The 20,004-nt window shown below is 33.9% G+C and overlaps 1 protein-coding gene across 7 annotated transcripts in view; it reads left to right on the top strand.

Annotated features, from left to right (window-relative positions):
- The window catches only part of NBEA (neurobeachin), a 652,386-nt gene that overhangs the window by 278,934 nt on the left and 353,448 nt on the right, over nucleotides 1-20,004 (top strand). For all 7 annotated transcript variants that reach the window (XM_065901711.1, XM_065901709.1, XM_065901706.1 and 4 more), the window contains 2 exons: nucleotides 43-169; nucleotides 11,089-11,216. In XM_065901711.1, the coding sequence (XP_065757783.1) occupies nucleotides 43-169; nucleotides 11,089-11,216 (255 nt within the window). The remainder of the gene's footprint in view (nucleotides 1-42; nucleotides 170-11,088; nucleotides 11,217-20,004) is intronic.

Here is a 20,004-nt window from a genome sequence, read left to right as displayed (position 1 = left end):
TAAGTTTGTATTCAAGGCTAAAAACTATTATTTTGGGAACAGGTGCCGTGGATTCAGGGTCTTCGTCTTCTTCCTCGTCTTCTAGTTTTGTGAATGGTGCTACCAGCAAAAACCTTCCAGCTGTGCAAACTGTTGCTCCAATGCCAGAAGATTCAGCTGAAAACATGAGGTATACAGAACTGATTGTTTCTTTTCACTCATTTTTCTCCATTCCTTGCAGCTCAAAAGGAGTAAAACACAGTATTCATTAAGTTTAAAGATACAGTTAAGAATTCTTAAGAATGTTTACGTATGTATTTCACTGTTTTGATATTTTAGATAGTTATTCATTATGTAAAAATCATGTATTATATTTCAGAGTCTAAACTGAGAAGCCTTGAATGGTTTTCAAGATCTCTTTCCTGAATTTATAATCCTCTGTTATATAGCACTTGTTACAGTTTCATGTACGGTAGAAACATGCACATGTGGCACCATGATAAAATTGGACATCTTTGGTGGGGTGGTGAGTTTAAAATATAGACTTTCAGAATAGAGTTATATGTAACATATATAACTAGAGGTAGAACCACCAAACTTTATCTTTTGTATCTTGATAAATAGATAAAAATGATTTGTAGTAACATATCAAACAACATGGGCTTCCCTGGTGGCTCAGTGATAAAGAATCAACCTGCAATGCAGGAGCCACGGGAGACTCAGGTTTGATCCCTGGGTTGGGAAGATCCCCTGGAGGAGACAATGGCAACCCACCCGAGTATTCTTGCCTGGAGAATCTCATGGACAGAGGAGCCTGGTGGGCTACAGTCCATGGAATTGCAAAGAGTCGGACACGACTGAAGCAACTTGGCATGCATACATCAAAGAACATTCCTACAAGAGATTGGCTCACATGCTTGGTGTTAAATTGCACACACACACACACATTTATTCATGTTCTTAATTGAAATATCACACAAATACAGAATATAAAATCTCAATTAAAGAATGATGTTGTGTCACCACCACTCAAGGCAAGAAACAGAGTATTACAAGTAGCTCAAAGCCCCCATCTTGTGTGCCTTTTTCTGACTCTGTTCTTGCTCTTCTTCAAATCCATCACTGACTTAAAACTGGATTAATTTTGTCTTTTTTGAATTTTATATGAATGGAATTGCACAGTATGGGTTCTTTTGTCTCTGGCTTCTTCTGTTCAACATTATGTTTCTGAGATTTTATCTGTATTGCATGTAGCAATAGTTTTGTTCGTGTTTATTCCTTAGTGGTGTATATTACAGTTTATTAATCTGTTTTACTGATGATGGGCATTTGGAATTTTCCAGGTTTGCACTATTACAAGTAATGCTACTTTTTTACATAACAATGCTGTTTGTACATTAGGTATACTACACATTTGTATGCATATATGTTGGGTAAATAACTGAGTGGAATTGCTGATTCATATGTGTATGTTCAGTTTTACTGGATAAAGCCAAATGTTTTCCAGAGTGGTTGATGCAAGTTTACTAAACTCAATTAGCACCTTACGAGAGTGCCTAATTCATTACATCTGTGACAATATTTACTTATTGTCACTTTTTCATTTTAACCATTTTGGTGGAAGTATAGTGGTGGTGGTTGTTCAGTCAGTAAGTTGTGTCTGACTCAGACTGCAGTTCACCAGGCTCCTTTGTCCTCTGCTGTCTCCTGGAATTTGTTCAAATTCATGTCCATTGAGTCGGTGGCATTCCATTGTATTTTCTGTTTGTATTTTTCTGGTACTTAATGAGGTCGGGCATCTTCTTATATGTTATAAAAGCTTATGTAATATTGTAATATCTTATGTAATTCTTAACTATCTAAAATATCAAAACAACTAATTACATACTTAAACATTCTTAAGAATTCTTAACTGTAAATTCCTCGATTGGACTTTTTGGCATGGATAAAGGGACCAATATTTATTGGTCCTTTGGTTTTCCTCTTTTGTGATTTCTCTGTTAAAATCTCTTACTCATTTTGAAACATTGAGTTGTCTTCTCCTTAATTTGTAAAGGCTTTTCTCCTTATGCATTTTGAAAAAGAACCCTTTGATAGTTATATACCTTCTCCCATTCTGTGGCTTTTCATATCATCTGTGGAATCTGTTTTCATCAAAAGAGGCTGTAAATTTTAATTAAACTCAATTTATCAAGTTTTTTGGGTTTTTGTACTTTCTGTGTTGTAGATGAGATCTTTGCCTGAATTTTCCCCAACTCATCCTCTGGCTGCTTTATTTTTGCTTTTTATATTGAGATGCATAGTTCATCTGGAACTGAGTTTTGTGAATTTTATGAAGCAGAAGTGATATGGATGTTAAGATGACCCAGGACCATTTATTTGAGAAACTCTCCTATCTCCTTTGCTCTGCCACTTTTGTCATAAATCATGTTCCTATGTAATAGATTATGCTTTGGCCCTCCATTCTACTGAGTTTGTTTGTCTATCCTTGTGACATACTATCATAATTAGCTTTAGGTTTAAGAAAGATAAGTATCTGGGTAAATATTGTTTTCCCATCCTGTCCTTTTTATTCCAAGGAAGGCTAAACTACTGTTGATGCTGTGCATTTCCATTTAAATTTTAGATTCAGTATATCAATATCACTTCATGGCAAATAAATGGGGAAACAGTGGCTGACTTTATTTTTCTGGGCTCCAAAATCACTGTAGATGGTGATTGCAGCCATGAAATTAAAAGACGCTTACTCCTTGGAAGGAAAGCTATGACCAACCTAGATAGCATATCAAAAAGCACAGACATTACTTTGCCAACAAAGGTCCATCTGGTCAAGGCTATGGTTTTTCCAGTGGTCATGTATGGATGTGAGAGTTGGATTATAAAGAAAGCTGAGTGCAGAAGAATTGATGCTTTTGAACTGGGGTCGCAGAGTCAGATACAACTGAGTGACTGAACTGAACTGATAATATCCATATTAAAATCAACTTGCTGGAATTTTAATAAGGAATGGAATTTATAGATCTATGGCAACTAGCATTATATATCATCTATAGATCTCTTTTAGTGTTGTTATTTCCAAACTATAAGTAGCTTCTTTTCCTTTCATTTCTTTAGTTTAAAAGAACAAATTTCCAATTGACTAGATGGAACTTTGTTGGCAAAGTAATGTCTTTGCTTTTTAATATGCTGTCTAGGTTGGTCATAGCTTTACTTTCAAGGGGCAAGTGTCTTTTAATATCATGGCTACAGTCACCATCTGTAGTGATTTTGAAACCCAAGAAAATAAAGTCTCTCACTGTTTCCATTGTTTCCCCATCTATTTACCATAAAGTGATGGGACCAGATGCCATGATCTTAGTTTTTTGAATGTTGAGTTCTAAACCATGTTTTTCTCTCTCTTCTTTTACTTTCATCAAGAAGCTCTTTAGTTCTTCTTTGTTTTCTGCTATAAGGGTGGTGTCATCTGCATATCTGAGGTTATTGATATTTCTCCCCGCAATCTTGATTCCAGCTTGTGCTTCATCCAGCCTGGCATTTCACATGATGTAGTCTGCATTTAAGTTAAATAAGCAGGGTGACAATATACAGCTTTGACATACTCCTTTCCTGATTTGGAACCAGTCCGTTGTTCCATGTCTGGTTCTAACTGTTGCTTCGTGCAGTGCATACAGATTTCTCAGGAGGTACGTAAGGTAGTCTTGTATTCCCATCTCTTTAAGAATTTTCCACAGTTTGTTGTGATCCACACAGTCAAAGGCTTTAGCATAGTCAATGAAGCAGAAGTAGATATTTTTCTTAAATTCCCTAGCTTTTTCTCTGATTCAAAGGATGTTAGCTATTTGATCTCTGTTTCCTCTGCCTTTTCTAAATACAGCTTGAACATCTGGAAGTTCTTGGTTCACATACTGTTGCAGCCTAGCTTGAAGAATTTTGAGCATTACTTTGTTGGCATGTGAGATGAGTGCAATTGTGGGGTAGTTTGAGCATTCTTTGGCATTTCCTTTCTTTGGGATTGGAATGATTTGACCTTTTCCAGTCCTGTGGCTACTGCTGAGTTTTCCAAATTTGCTGACATATTACGTGCAGCACTTTCACAGCATCATCTTTTAGAATTTAAAATAACTCAGCTGGAATTCCATCACCTCCATGAGCTTTGTTTGTAGTGGTGCTTCTTAAGGCCCACTTGACTTCACATTTCAGAATGTCTAGCTCTAGGTGAGTGATCACAGCTTGGTGGTTATCTGGGTCATGAAGATCTTTTTTGTGTAGTTCTTCTGTATATTCTTGCCACCTCTTCTTAATATCTTCTCCTTCTGTTAGGTCCATACCATTTCTGTCCTTTATTGTGCTCATCTTTGCATGAAATGTTCCCTTGGTATCTAATTTTCTTGGCGATCACTAGTCTTTCCCATCCTATTGTTTTCTTCTTTCTTTGCATTGATCACTTAAGAAGGCTTTCTTTTCTCTCCTTGCTATCCTTTGGAACTCTGCATTCAGATCGACCATCTTATCTTTGCAACTACTTGTAGCTTTAGTGTTATTTATTATTAGATGTTTGAGATTTCACCAGTGAAGCAATCTCTGGAATTTTTTTTTTTTAAACTGAGGATGTTTTACAGATTAAACTCTTTCAGTGTTTAGATGACTATTCAGATTTTCTATTTTTATTTTGCATCAGTTTTGGTCATTTGTGACCAAAATTCAGCCATTTTATCTACTTTGTTAGATTTATTGTCATAAAGTTTTTCATAATTTTATTATTTTGAAATACTTATAGGAACTCTCTAATGATGTTTCCTCTTTCATCTTTGAATTTGTTATTAATATTTTATGCCTTTTCTCATTTTAGCATTAGTAGAGTACCATTGATTTTTTCAATACTGTAATTTCCCTCCAGAAAGTAGGTATTTGATTCATTACTTATTTTTCTGTTTTAATTACATCAAATTCTACTTTTTAAAAATTTCCTTTTAGTTATTTCAGGTTTGCTTAATTTTGTTTTTCTAGAGTCTGAAGGTGTATGGTAGATCAGGAGTCTATAAACTACCACCCAGGGCCCAAATCTGCCTGTCATAATATCCTTTATACACTTTTATTGGAAAACAGTAGCATCATTTGTTTATTTATTGCCTGTGACTGCTTTCACAGTACAATGGCAGAGTTAAATAGTTGCAACAGAGATAACATTGCCTAAAATCTTAAAATATTTTGTATCTTACCCTCTGTAGAAAATACTTGCCAAACCCTTGCTTAGTTCTTTAGTTTTAGATTTCTTCTTTTCTATTATGAGGATTTAAAGCCATAACACTAGGCATTGTTTTAGCTATATTTCACAAATTTAATGTTGTTTTAATTTTCATTCAGTATTTTTTCTAAGTTTCTCTATGATTTCTTCTTTGACTCATAAGTGTTTCTGAAATGAATTTGAAGATTGATCTTTTTCAGTGTAATGTCATGAGAGCCATGCAAGTGTCATTGTATTTTAATGGGTTGTTTCTTTTGAATTTCTGAGTAATATTTCATGATATGGATGTATGACAATTTGTTTAACCATTCATCCTCTAAAGAACATTTGGGTTTTTTTCTAGTTTTGGGCTAGTACCAAAAAACAAGGGGTACAATAAACCTTTTTATTTTTATGTGAACATATATTTTCATTTCTCTGGGCTTAGTGCCCAAGAGTGAGGCTACTGGGCTAATATGGTAAGTACCTATTCAGGTTTATTAAAAAACTCCCACAAGCAATGTATGAATAGTCCAGTTTCTCCTCATTTTTATCAGCATTTGGTTTTGTCCTTTTTTTTTTTTCTTCTGTGGGCCATTTTGGTAGGTATATAGGGATATCTCATTGTGGTCTTAATTTGAATTTTCCTAATGGATGATTCTGAGAATATTTTTGTGTGCTTATTTGCTATTAGTATGTCCTTTTCAGTGAAATGTCTGTTTATGTCTTTTGCCCATTTTATGATTAGTTTGCTTTTTTGCTTTTGAGTCTTGTGCATTCAGTATTCTTAGTACAAGTCCATTTTCAGAAATGTTGTTTCCAAGTATTTGCTCCAGACTATAGCTTATTTTTATGTTCTTTGTAGCAGAGGAAAACTGAATTTTTATTGTAATCCAGTTTATCATGGTGTCCTGTCTAAGAAATCTTCATCTTACCCAAAGTCCCGAGATTTTTTCCCGAAGATTCTATGAAATTCTGTGGTTTAAGTAACAGTTTTTTTTTTTTTTTTCTTTCTTTTTTTTTTTTTTTATTTTATTTTATTAGTTGGAGGCCAATTACTTCACAGCATTTCAGTGGGTTTTGTCATATTAACACGAATCAGCCATAGAGTTATACGTATTCCCCATCCCGATCCCCCCTCCCACCTCCCTCTCCACCCGACTCCTCTGGGTCTTCCCAGCCCACCAGGCCCGAGCATTCGTCTCATGCATCTCACCCGGGCTAGTGATCTGTTTCACCATAGATAATATACATGCTGTTCTTTTGAAACATCCCACCGTCACCTTCTCCCACAGAGTTCATAAGTCTGTTCTGTACTTCTGTGTCTCTTTTTCTGTTTTGCATATAGGGTTATCATTACCATCTTTCTAAATTCCATATATATGTGTTAGTATGCTGTAATGTTCTTTATCTTTCTGGCTTACTTCACTCTGTATAATGGGCTCCAGTTTCATCCATCTCATCAGAACTGATTCAAATGAATTCTTTTTAACGGCTGAGTAATATTCCATGGTGTATATGTACCACAGCTTCCTTATCCATTCATCTGCTGATGGGCATCTAGGCTGCTTCCATGTCCTGGCTATTATAAACAGTGCTGTGATGAACAGTTTTAGTTTTAAGTCGGGGTCCCATTTTGAGCTGATTTTTATGTAAGAGGTGAGATCTATGTCCAGGTGTCCAGTTTGTGTCACACTATTTGTTCAAAAAACTGTCCTTCCATATCTAGGATGGCCTTTATCCTTGGACTAATTTTGCCACACTTAGAAAGTATGCTGGATTTCTCCAGAATGCTCAGTGTGTCTACCGAAGTCTCTAGGCCCTGTGTGGGATGCAGATGTATGCTATGACTCTTCCATAATTGTTCTTTCTACGTTGTCTCTTCTAATGTTGGGAGCTTTCAGACATCACACACAGAGACTGTTATTCAGCCAAAGATTACTGTTCTCTCCATGGCACCTTCCTCGTGGGTGTTATGTCCTGTATATTCTGTTGTTCTTGAACTACAGTTTTAGTCTTGTTGAAATACCTCCATGTTGGAAATCTGAGTGATGGTGGGACTCATGTCATTTGTTTCTTTTTTCTCAGGATTTATGGTCTCATACCCTGCATTTGGTATGAAAATAGTTGTTCTCTGCATTTTGTAAAATTTTCTAGTTGTTAGCATGGGAGGTATTTGTAGACTGCTTTAACCCCTTTAAGGTGAAAAGTGGAATTTGATATTTTTAATGTAAATTTGTTTATTGTGTAAATTTCATTTTAACTGTTTTCCAGTATATATACTTTGTTTCAATATATTGGGTTAATATCATGAAACCTTCATTTTTTTTCTAGTTTATCCATTATTATCTCTAAATAAGCATATATGTACACAGTCATTTGATCTTTGAATATTGACAGTTTTATTCCCCATTACACAAATCCTTACACATTTTTATTTCTTTTTCCTTATTTTTAGTATCACCTAGTACCTCCAGTGCAGTTTTCATAGAAGTGACTAGAACAGGCATTCTTTTATTCATCTCAAATGAAAAGTTTTAAATATGTCATCATTAATAATGATGTTTCCTATTTACTAAAGAAACTTTTTATCAAATATAATAATTCTCTTGTGTTTATAATTAACTGAGTTAACATCACTATGAGTGTTACATGTTTTCTGTTTTTGGAGGGGAGTAATAGAGATGACCATGTGATTTTCCTCCTTTTTCTGTTAATGTGGTCTATTATAATGACTTTTAATTTTAAAAATGTTAAACAAACCTTTACTTCCTAAAAGAAATCCAATCTTTTTATGTTATGCACAGCTGTTTTCTTTTGAAGAGGTTTCATATGATTTTTTTTTAATTTCTCTTGTTTTGTTTTTTTAATTACTAAAATGTTTGGTAGAGTTCACAAAGATGTCTGATTCTAGATTTCCTTTTGAGGAAAAGTTTATAAATTAAATTTTTACAGTTATCCCCAGATTTTCTGTTTTTGTCTTGTGTGACTTTTGGTAGATTCTATTGTTATAATATAGTTCACAATATTCTGTTATTTTAACATTCATGTAGTCTGTAGGAAAGTCCTTCCTTTTTATTCTTAATATTTATTATGAGTTTGCTTTCTGCTTTCCTTCCTTCCAAGTCTTGGCAGTGATTAATCAGTTTTATTCATATTGTCATTAAGAAATGTTCACTATAGAGAAGTAACAAGAAACCATAGGTTGAGTTTATACTGTATTTCTTTTGCTTAGTGCAATGGATCTTAAGCATCAGTATGCAACAGTTAGATAGGAGGCTTAATTAAAACACATTGCTGAGCCAATAGGTAGTTCTAATTCAAGTCTAAAGGCCTGATAGTATAAGTTCCAGTCTGAAAGCTGAGAGGCTCAAAACCCCAGAAGAGTTGATGTTTCAGTTGAGTCTGAAGGCCATCAAAGACCAGCTATCAGATAGAAGGGGTTCCCTCTTATCCAGCCTTTTGTTCTATTTACATATTCAGTTGAATGAATGAGGCACAGGCACATTAGGGAAGACAATCTGCTTTACTCAGTATACCCATTCAAATTGTCATCTAATCCAGAAATACTCTAACAGACCTTACCCAGAATAATATTTAGTCAAACATCTGGCCACCCTGTTGTCCAGTCAAGGTGAAACATAAAATTAACCATTACACTAAGTGATCTTGGTGCTACTGACTCTGAGAATACACTTTGAGAAACAGTGTTTTAAGTGCTCATTCTCCAGATTGGAACATTAATTCTTGATTATCTAACTCCTCTTCCCAGGCAATGCGTGGACCTCAGGATAGCTTAACTTCATTTAGTCCAAATTTTGTAACCACATTTATACATATATATGCCTATGTGTGTGCATGTTAAATTTTAAATGCCTCAAGAGAATACAATTACTGTCTTATTGGTCAACATGTACTTATATTTACCCAAATGTTTATGTTTATTTTTGTTCATCATTTTTTTTGAATGTCTGACTTCTGTGTGCTATCATTTTCTTTCTTCCTGAAGAATACTCCTTTTGTTTCATTTAGTGTAGGCCTACCACTCATGAATTCTTTCAGTTTTTTTTTTTTAACTAGAAATATTTGAAATTCACCTGTTTTTGAAAGATATTTTGAACCAGAACAGATTCTAGGTTGGCAACTATTTTCTTTTAATTCTTTGAAGATAATATTCAGTATCTTTCATTTCTTTCTGTGCTTTTTTCCTTTCTTTTTTTTTAAAGAAAGACGACTTCCATTCTTAGTGATGTTTCTGCAATACACTAAATAATAATTGAGAAATTGAGAACCCTTGCCCTAATGTATGTATCTGCTCCTGGAGTAACAGAGTAGGGGCAAATATTGAAAGCTCTTTATCTTTAGCAAGTCTTCAAAGCCCCACCATTTCCCTTTCTCTTGCCTAAAAATGTTCCTACAGGATATTCTCTTTAAGTTATTAAACCTGAGTTCTTATTTATGTAAAGCTGTTGACCCATATAAGAGGAAGCAAAGTTAAATTTCAGTGCTAATGGTGAGGCTTTGTGTACACAAAGAGAGAGTTCAGATCATGCTGATTCCAAGTTAGGAAAGAAAGTATCCTTTATTATATAATTCTATGTTATCCTATTTAAATAGGATATTATTATTATTATTATTATCCTATATTATTCCATAATTCCTCTTTATTCACTTAAAATAGTTTTGTTGTAAATGTAAATCATATGCTGCACATTTTTTTGTGGTTAATTTTTTGTCATTTATGGTTTCCTCATATATAACAAAAATATTACTTAGCACTGTGGAAGAACTCTTATTATTGTGAAGTATTGTTTATTTCCTTACTGTACATGTCATCCATGTAGAAGAGTGTGTGCTTATCTAAGGTTACTATATTGATTTTGTTTTGGTTCAAATATATGAGTCACGTTTTGTATGAGTAAGTATAGGTGTGTTTTATTCCAAATAGCAGTTAGAAGAGCTATCATTGTTGACCTCTCACTGTATGTCAGGTTCTTTTTTGTGCACTTCACATGCCTTAACTCATTAACTCTCATTGGGTAAGTAGAGTTATCATCTTCATTTTGCAGATGTGAAAAGTTTGATGTCTCAGTGTCACCTGGGTAGCATACATGGAGTCAACCTTCCAATCCAAACACTCTTACTCTAAAGTACTTACTTCTAAGAGAGAGATTTAGATATAACCAAATTATTTATTTGAGCAGAATTATTGAGCAGAATATATTTTTTCAGCAGAATTATTTTCTTTATCCATGTTTTTATTTTTACATATCCTACTCGAGATGCTTTCAAGAATATCAGAGTGCTTATGTAAGGCCATGTAACTTGAAATTTAATATTCAACAATATAAATAATGATGTAATGGTTGGTAAATAAAAAGTGAGTGGGCTTATGATATAGAAAATGCCTACTTTGGCAAAGCAATTCAGCTCAGTCATACAGAATTCCAGTTATTCCCTTATTTGTCCAGCTCTTCAGGGTACTCTTGAGAACAAGAATTTATACTTTGTAACTTTCACAGTGACTCATATAGTAGGTATTTGGAACAGTTTTTTTGTGTGTGAAAAGGAGGATAGACAAAGAAGACCTATAGCAGCTTCTTTTCTTGCAGCTCCTCCAGCTATGGCCAGTGTCTGTGGCTTGTGGGTGGCAGGACACTGGCTCCTTTTCACAGTGTAATCTTTCTGATACAGCTGTGGCCTTCTGAGTAGCTTTGTGACTAATGTAAAACTCTACATTGCGCCTTTTACTTGAAACTGTTACTGTTTAGTGGGTTAGAATTGGACTTTTGTGACTTTTTTAAAGGTTTTAATTTAGAATTAAAGTTTATTTGATGTTTTATATTGAACCATATTTACTAGTCTTTATGTCTTAATTTCAACAGCATCACTGCAAAACTTGAAAGAGCTTTAGAAAAAGTTGCTCCTCTTCTTCGTGAAATTTTTGTAGACTTTGCCCCATTCCTATCTCGTACACTTCTTGGCAGTCATGGACAAGAGCTATTGATAGAAGGTATGATTTCTCTCTATGTTATGATTATTTTAGTTTCCTATAATGTATCTATTAATCATGGCATAACTTGTGTTACTAAAGGAATATTTACTAAAAGAATAAGAAGACATTGCTTCCACAGATTTTAGTAAGATATTCATGTATGCTTTCTCCTTATTTATTAAAAAACATAGAGTATTTTCACAATCAGTGCTCATAACAGAATGAAAAACTTTGAAAAATTGTTGGAAAGGGAAACTCTGGCCCTTAAAATCTCCATCTGTTAGGGCTGCTATATATCCTTTTTTAGGTTGCATGTTTGCTAAGCAGTGATGTCTAAAATCTCCTTCTAACTATAAGATTGATATTTCTTTAAGTGACTTTGCTTAGTTACAAATAGCTTGTAATATGACAGTCCTTAACTGAGAAAATATAAAGAAATACTTAACTGGGAATTGATGAAGCTGTTATCTTCTACTCTGTAGCAGCTTAAATGAAGTGAGAAGACAAAGAAGATAAATTAACTGTTGGGAAGATTTAGTACATGCACCTGTATTAGGAGATTTGAAAAGTATGGTTGTCTGAAGCCTTATTTCTTTAAAAAGTTTTGACTTATAAATATTCATGAGCTTCAGAAAGGGGTAATCAATATCTAGTTGATATCTTATAAGTAAATGATGGCTTTAGGTGCTATTCCTTGGATTTAGCAGGCATATAATAAGCAAATTTCATATATGTTTGCAAATATATATATATATATTTGCTTTTCACTTCCTATTTACTGTAGACATTTTTCTGTCCCTGTTCTATTATTGTCTTAATTGCTTTTGCACAATCTGTCTGTATTAGTGGAGACAATAATAGTTAATAACCTGAATTTAAATCCTTGTTTCACTACTTTCTTAGCTTATATATCCTTTGTGAGTTACTTACCCATTTTGTAGCTTAGTTTCTTTCTGTAGGATGTAGTCAATGATAATATTCCCACATAGAGGACTTGTGATAATTAAATGTTAAATAATGCATATAAAGCTCTTAGAATAGTGTCATATGGTTGTCTTCTTACTCTAGACCAAGTGCTATTAGATACCTGGAATATATTAGTAAATAACCAAGATCCCTGCCTTGTGCACCTTATATTCTATCAAAGAGAAAACACAAATAAACACTAAGCAAAATAAATAATTAAAGCACATTAGAAGGTGGTACAAGTGCTGTGTAAAATGATAAGTACTAATACATCATAGGGAATTGGGATTATAGCAGTGTCATGATTAGGTTGCAGTTTTAAAGAAGGGTTAATTTTAAAGAAGGATTAATTTTAAATTATTCAATAGAAAAAGTTACATCTCAGCAAAGACTTAAAGGAGATAAGCCATGCAGTTTACTAGAAGAGTGTCCTAGGTCAAAAGAATGGTTAGTGCAGTGACCCTATAACATGTTATAATTATAATAAGAAAAAAATTCAATAAGCATTATTGAAAAATAAATCCTAAATGTTTCCTTGTTACCCAAAATCTTTTTTTTCTATTATATATGTATATGTTTTCCAGAAATGATTACAAATTTACCAAAGAAAATCATAGTGAACAAAGACATGCTAAACTAAACATGGAATAAAGTTAGTGATGTAATAATGTTAGTGATGATCCTGTACTGTTGCTAAAATTGGGACACAAATTTAGCACTGTTTTTCAGTAGCAAAAGCAAAGAAGGATTGAATTATTTGAAGTTATGAGGTTTACATTATTGGTTTCTAAATGATAATTTGTGACCATTTTAAGTTCTAAGGAATTACTATCAGATGACCTTTAACTGCTCTATGTTGGTCAGTCAGAACCCCACATATGTAGCCAGCCCCCTTTTCCAGAATTTTCCATAGTCAGACATCTGGTCTGTTTCTTATTTCTTCCCAGCACTGCAGAGAAGGTTGGAGAAATATCCTCGTAATTAAGAGGTTTTTTTCATGGGCTTCCCTAAGTTTACCTCAAAAACTCTTAATTGAGTTGAAAGAGCATTAGGAATAGTCCTATTGCATTTTTTAAAAGGTAACTATGCTAAAAAAAATGAAGCATTAGAACAAGTTATATATTCAAAGTTCACTTTGTGTTTACTTAGCAGAATATAATTTTATTTCTTCACTTTTCTACATCCAATAAATTTTAATATATCCAATTTTTAAAACTATGTTGATTTAATGTTCCTCCTTTTTTGTTAAAATGATTTTTCTTAATAAAATGATGATAGCAAATGGGAGATTATTTGGTTTTGAGTTTTGTTTTGTAAATGCCATTGCTTGACAAAATAGAAAGTTGACCCTGTTAAGGTACAGTCCTCCAAATTTCTGCTAGGCTGAACAATCAAACAAATCTAGAATTCTCTGCTGTACTCCAGAACAACATTTGGTATCCCTCACAATTTAGTCATAACCTTCCTTTTCAGACTCAATTAGTCTCTGTCCTTTTACTATAGAAGACGTTCCTTTAACATTCAGTGAGTCACACATATCACATCTCTTTGTTTTTCTACGACTCTTTCTTCTGCACGGGTCTTTTTATGGTTTTCTTTCCTTAAAATTATTCTCATCCATTGAGTCCTGCTTCAGATTCCTTGTGCCAAATTAATGCCTTCTCGTCTGGTCTTCTCTGCTGTTTTATTTATTCAATATTGATAAAATTATTTTCACTTGTAAATAGAAAGTATTTTATTGGTTTTATTAACATTGCCTAGCCTAGATTCTTGTACATAATATTGAGTATCTTTTTCCCTTGTACTTGAATAGAACTTTATTTTTGTTACTGATAATGTTTAGTAGAGGTAAGTTTTGAAAATAAAATAAGGGGAGATAGATAAAATTTGTGTTCTGTGGTGAGAATTCCCAATATTGATCAATCATCCATACGCATGAGATGGGTCCCCTGTGTGCACAGTCTGTTCTTGCTTTCTACCTCATCCTGTGGAAGTTACATATCCTGTCATGCTCTCATTCTTGAACATGTACTCTTGATCATTCTTTCTTTTTCTCTCTGCTCCATTTCCCCTCTTTCCATAGTTTGGTGCATTATTTCTCTCCTCTGAGAAGAAAAACTGTCAAACTATCCTGAAGAGCAGGAGAATTACATGATAAGAATATCTTACCTGTAGTTGTTGAATATTTCTGTTCAAAAATAATCCTTCTATTGAATAAATCTCAGTGCTTTTGATTTCATCATGTGTACTTGGTAGGAACAAAACTGGATTTAGGTAACTGAGGATATTTTAGCGTCTTATGAAAAGAGAAAGCAATTACTCCTAATTTCAAATAATCATAAAATATACTTGAATTGCATCTTTTTTGTTGTTTTATATTCAGGTTTTCTTAATTCACATGTATTCCATTTGAGTTTTTCTCATAGAATAATTATCAGTAGTTTATATTGTCTTTGTCCTTTAAAACACATGTCAAAATAATATCCTTTTATTTTCTTAATTTGTCTATCACTTTTATTAGTTAAACTGTGTAAATTTGTTACTATATGATTCTAGAGTAATCAGCGTTGTTCACATCTTTTAAGTTCATTTATTAATATTTACTGTTTTTGCATAGCTTTTGATATGTGTGTGTGTACGTGTGTGTGTGTGTGTGTGTGTGTGTGTGTGTGTGTGTTCCCCTTGGCAATGATTAAGGATTTTTTTTTCCATTTATTTTTATTAGTTAGAGGCTAATTACTTTATGATATTGTAATAGTTTTTGTCATACATTGACATGAATCAGCCATGGATTTACACGTATTCCCCATCCTGATCCCCCCTCCTACCTCCCTCTCCACCTGATTCCTCTGGGTCTTCCCAGTGCACCAGGCCCGAGCACTTGTATCATGCATCCAGCCTGGGCTAGTGATCTGTTTCACCCTACATAGTATACATGTTTCGATTTTTAGTATGAACTTTTAGGAGCTTGGTGAACTTTCTCTAAGAAAAATAATAGCCTTTTCAATTTTCAAACTAATACGTAAAAATTAGATATGTATGCAAGTATCAAAATATACCAGCCCAAGACGACAGAACAACCTTTGATCCAAAATTATTTTATTTATTTGGCTTAAGGAGCAATGGAGGATTCACTTCAGAGGAACCATGAGACTTTTCTTAAAGAGTTGAGAGCAGCCTATAAGTGTAAGCTTAACCTTGAGTTAAGATTTAAAGAAGAAAGTCCAGTTGTAGTTTGAGTGCTGATATTAGATCTTTGTAATTTTTATTAAGGAGGTCTTAGAACTACCATGAGTCTAGAGTTGCCATAGTAATAAAGAAGCAGTAATCACCCAAGTTAACTTGAAGGGAAGATGTTTCAGTGTGGGCATGTGTGTGTGTTTGCGTGTGTTAGCCTAGTGCTCTTTACTCTTGTCTTATTTCACAACAGCACAGAGTGGCTCTGAATATCACTGTTATATTCTGTGAGCATTATTTATATTTTTTTGAGAACTCACAAGATCATACATATAATTTAATCATGATGGGGATACAGCACTTAGTCTTATAAGCATCCAAAAACAGGAAATGAAATACAGATAGACTTGAGGCAGCTTAGAAAGGGAAACAGGGAGTCAGTAACCAGGACTACTCCCGTTGCCTCAAATGCAGCTTCATATCCCCCCATCTTTGCTTGTGTCTGCTTATCAACTCAAATTTTTCACTTCTCTCTCAGACTAAGTTCATTTTCTTAGTCATCAGGATGTGGCCCAGCATGGCACCCCATACTTGACTGTCAGTGTGCCTGAATATAAAGTTCTTTTACCATCTGACTATAGTCACTTCCTATCATGAGAGGATCTGAATGGCTCAACCTTGGGTTAGGTGTCTATCCTCATAGTTAAGACTGGGGTGGGTGGTGGGGGCAACACTGGATGTAATACACAACCCACCTTAGAAGCAGTGTTTAAGTTGAAACATCTTAGGAAGGGATAATGGCAGTGCAGGAAATGTCACTAAAGTATCTACTATACTTTTAGTAACACTGATAAATGTTATTAAAATTATATAATGCTCAAGAATATTTATAGTTTAAATTAAGAACATCACTGAAATGTTATGAAAGGAATGAGCCTACTCAAAGAACTTATATCACCTTTGAATCATTCACAGTAACAATAAGCCCACATAATTAGAAAAACTTGAGTATGTTTAATTCAAAACTTACAAATTAAAATAGTTTCAGTAGTTATCCACTTTTAAAATTGCAATAATACAAAAAAAGTACGTGACAAATTTAGGGTAGATGGCAATGGGGGCTGTTTTTAAATATCCCTGAATTCCTCCGTGAGCAGCAGAACAGTGGATAATAAAACAATAACTACAACAAGTATACCTTTACATCAAAACCAGGTGACGGTGTATCCTACTGAACACTAAAGTAGCCTGGGGGAACAATCCAGCTATAACTAGGAGATATACACAGTATCAGCAGATGAATGGATAGGATTGTGGGAAGCAAGAGAACATCTGAACAATATGATGTTGTACAGCTACTGACTGGAAAACCCAGGCCAATTTGAAAACAGCAGATAAAACGGGGAGATGAATCCAGGGATTCCCTGGTATGTATAGAAGGGGTGAAAGCATCTAAACACCATGAAAAATTAACCCAACCAGAGTTCTCTTCCAGGACAAAGTCCCACATTGAGGAGAAACTGCTATGAATAGAATCCAAATTGAGCAACAGAAAACAAAAGAGATAAAGAAAACATCCACATAAAACTGGGGAAGACAAACAGAGCTAATAGATCTCAGAAAGTAGACTCATATTTTTTTTTAAAAAACTACATAAAAACAAACAATAGAGATCTCTAGAATCTGAAGAGGAAAAGAAAAGCTATCTAAAAATGATCTAAAAGTTCCAATAACCCAATTTCACAAAAAATAGTAACAAAAAGGATCAAAATACCATATTTTAGGAAAAGAAAAATGAGAGGAAGTAGAAAATACCTCAAAGCCATAAATACCAGGAAAAAAAGATGAAAAATTTTAATAAACATTAGGAAATAATACAGGATAAGAAGTAATTTATATCAGAATGTAGAGAGCCCCACAGGTGTACTGATAAGAATTAAGAAAGAACTGGAAATAAAGGGAAACATAATTTTAGAAATTGGGATTGAATTAGAAGAAATAAAGAAGTAAATAAGTTCACCATATAAGGCTATAAGATAAATATAAGGTAGAAAGAGAAACTATAAATATCAAAACAATAGTGACTTAAAGAGATGAGCAAAGATGAGAGTGAACGGGCAAATGTGGGATATTCAGCATTCATATGAGTCTCCAAAGGAGATAAACAAAGTGAAGAGCAGAAAAATAAAAGATAATAGGGTCAATAATGCACAGAAATTCTCAGCATTAAAAGAATAGTTTTAAAACATATATATTTAAAAGACACACTGAATATCTGAGAAAATTACCTAAATGACCAACATTGAGATACATTCTAGTAAAATTAATGGACTTTAGAGAGGAAAAAAAAAAACACTCTGGGCATCTAGATAAAAACATAAATTAACTTAAAAATGAAAGAAAATCAGATTATCATACTTATCTTCAAAAAGGAGTTTTTCATAGGAATCAACAAGGATTCCACCTTGTTGCCTGCTTGATTAGCTGTATCACTTAACTCAACATTGACAGCCAGATTGCCTTCATATATTATAATCTAACATGACCTTAGAACATCTTTGAGTTTCTGTTACACAGTATATACTGTATATGTGTAAGAATTTTACTTTAAATGCATAAGATCGTGTTTTACTTCACTGTACTAGTTTCAAAAATGGGAAGATCAAATTAAAACCCATGAAAATAATAGTCTTTAGTCAAGATTAACATTTCTTTAGTAATCTAAGGTAAATCCACCTTAAAAAAATCTACCTTTTGTAAAATTGAATTCTGATTGTTTTGGATTATGAAATATGTTACAAATATTCTTTTAAATTTATGATATTATTATTTAAAAGCTTGAGAATATTATTTTTTTCCTTCTGTTTTAATAGGTTCATGGAAAGCTTTCACTAGCTTCTGTAGCCCAAGGTATCAGGGAGGATGATGGGAAACAACCTGTATGTAAAATTCAGTTAATTATGGACAAAATTCCTACAGAATAACAATTGACTGTCATTGTAAATTATGGAACAGCAGCATCTGGCAATGGGACTAGTGTATTTCCCATATATAAATATACTGCATGCCAGTTGCTAGAGGGATTGATCCAGGTAATGAAACAGAGGCTAATTTGTTTATTTATATTTATATATATATATTTATATATTATAAATATATGTTTTATATTTATATAAATTATTTATATAAATAGTTTGATTGTTTATATAATCCTTTAATTTCAGTTAATTATAAAGCCAACAAATATAAAACCTTATATACATTTCAGTAATACTTTGTATGTATGTGTTTGTGTGTGTGTGTGTATATATATATATCAGATAAATTAATTTTTCCCATGGTGATTTATATGTTTTAAACATTATAGCTAGGGAATTCAATTAAATCAATGTATTTCTGACTTTTAAAGAATATGAGGGCTTCAGAAAAGTCTTTCCATAGTTGAATTCTTTTGTAATGATCATGGAATGCTTTCCATTTACCTGTATTTGCCTGGCTGACCCTTCTACATTGCTGTATCATAAACTTTTTGCCTTTTCATACTGTTCGTGGGGATCTCATGGTAATACTAGAGTGGCTTGCCGTTCCCTTCTCCAATGGACCATGTTTGGTCAGAACTCTCCACTGCGACTTGTGCATCTCGGGTTGCCCCGCACAGCATAGCTCATAGCTTCGTTGAGTTAAGCAAGCCCCTGCGCCATGACAAGGCTGTGACTCATTTCACATGCTAGTAAGGTTATGCTCAAAGTCCTTCAAGCTAGTCTTCAGCAGTATGTGAACTGAGAACTTCAGATGTACAAGCTGGATTTAGAAAATGCAAAGGAACCAGAGATCAAATTGCCAACATTCTTTAGATCAGAGAGAAAGCAAGGGAGTTCCAGAAAAACACCTACTTCTACTTCATAGACTGTGCGAAAGCCTTTGACTATGTGCATCACAACAAAATTCAAATTTCTTAAAGAGATGGGAATACCAGACCACCTTACCTGTCTCCTAAGAAACTTGTGTGGGGGTCAAGAAGCAGCAGTTAGAACCTTACATGAAACAACTGATTGGTTCAAAATTGGGAAAGGAATACTACAAGGCTGTATATTGTGACCATGTTTATTTAACTTATATGCAGAGTGTGCATGCCTGCTAAGTCACTTCAGTCATGTCCAACTCTCTGTGATCCTGTGGACCATGGCCTGCCAGGGTCCTCTGTCCATGGGATTCTTCAGGCAAGAGTACTGGATTGCATTGCCATACCTTCCTCCAGGGGATCTTCCCAACCCAGGGATCGAACCCACATCTCTTAAGACTCTTGCATTGGCAGATGGGTTCTTCATTTCTAGCACCACCTGGGAAGCCCATATGCAGAGTACATCATGTGAAATGCTGGGCTGGATGAATCACAAGTAGGAATCAAGATCACCAGGAGAAATACCAACAACATCAGGTTTGCAGATGATACCACTCTAAACGCAGGAAGTGAAGAGGAAATAAAGAGCCTCTTGGTGAGGGTGAAAGAAGAGAGAGAAAAAGCTGACTTAAAATTTAACATTCACAAAACTAAGATCATAGTATCCAGTCCTATCACTTCATTGCAAGTGGAAGGGGAAAAATTGGAAGCAGTGACAGATTTTATCTTCTTGGGCTTCATAGCTCAGTCAGGTAAAGAATC

The sequence above is a fragment of the Muntiacus reevesi genome, chromosome 11, assembly GCF_963930625.1.
Source record: "Muntiacus reevesi chromosome 11, mMunRee1.1, whole genome shotgun sequence".
Taxonomy (NCBI): Eukaryota; Metazoa; Chordata; class Mammalia; order Artiodactyla; family Cervidae; genus Muntiacus; species Muntiacus reevesi.
The sequence above is the reverse complement of the archived record's forward strand: the minus strand, read 5'-3'. Positions and strand labels throughout refer to the sequence as shown.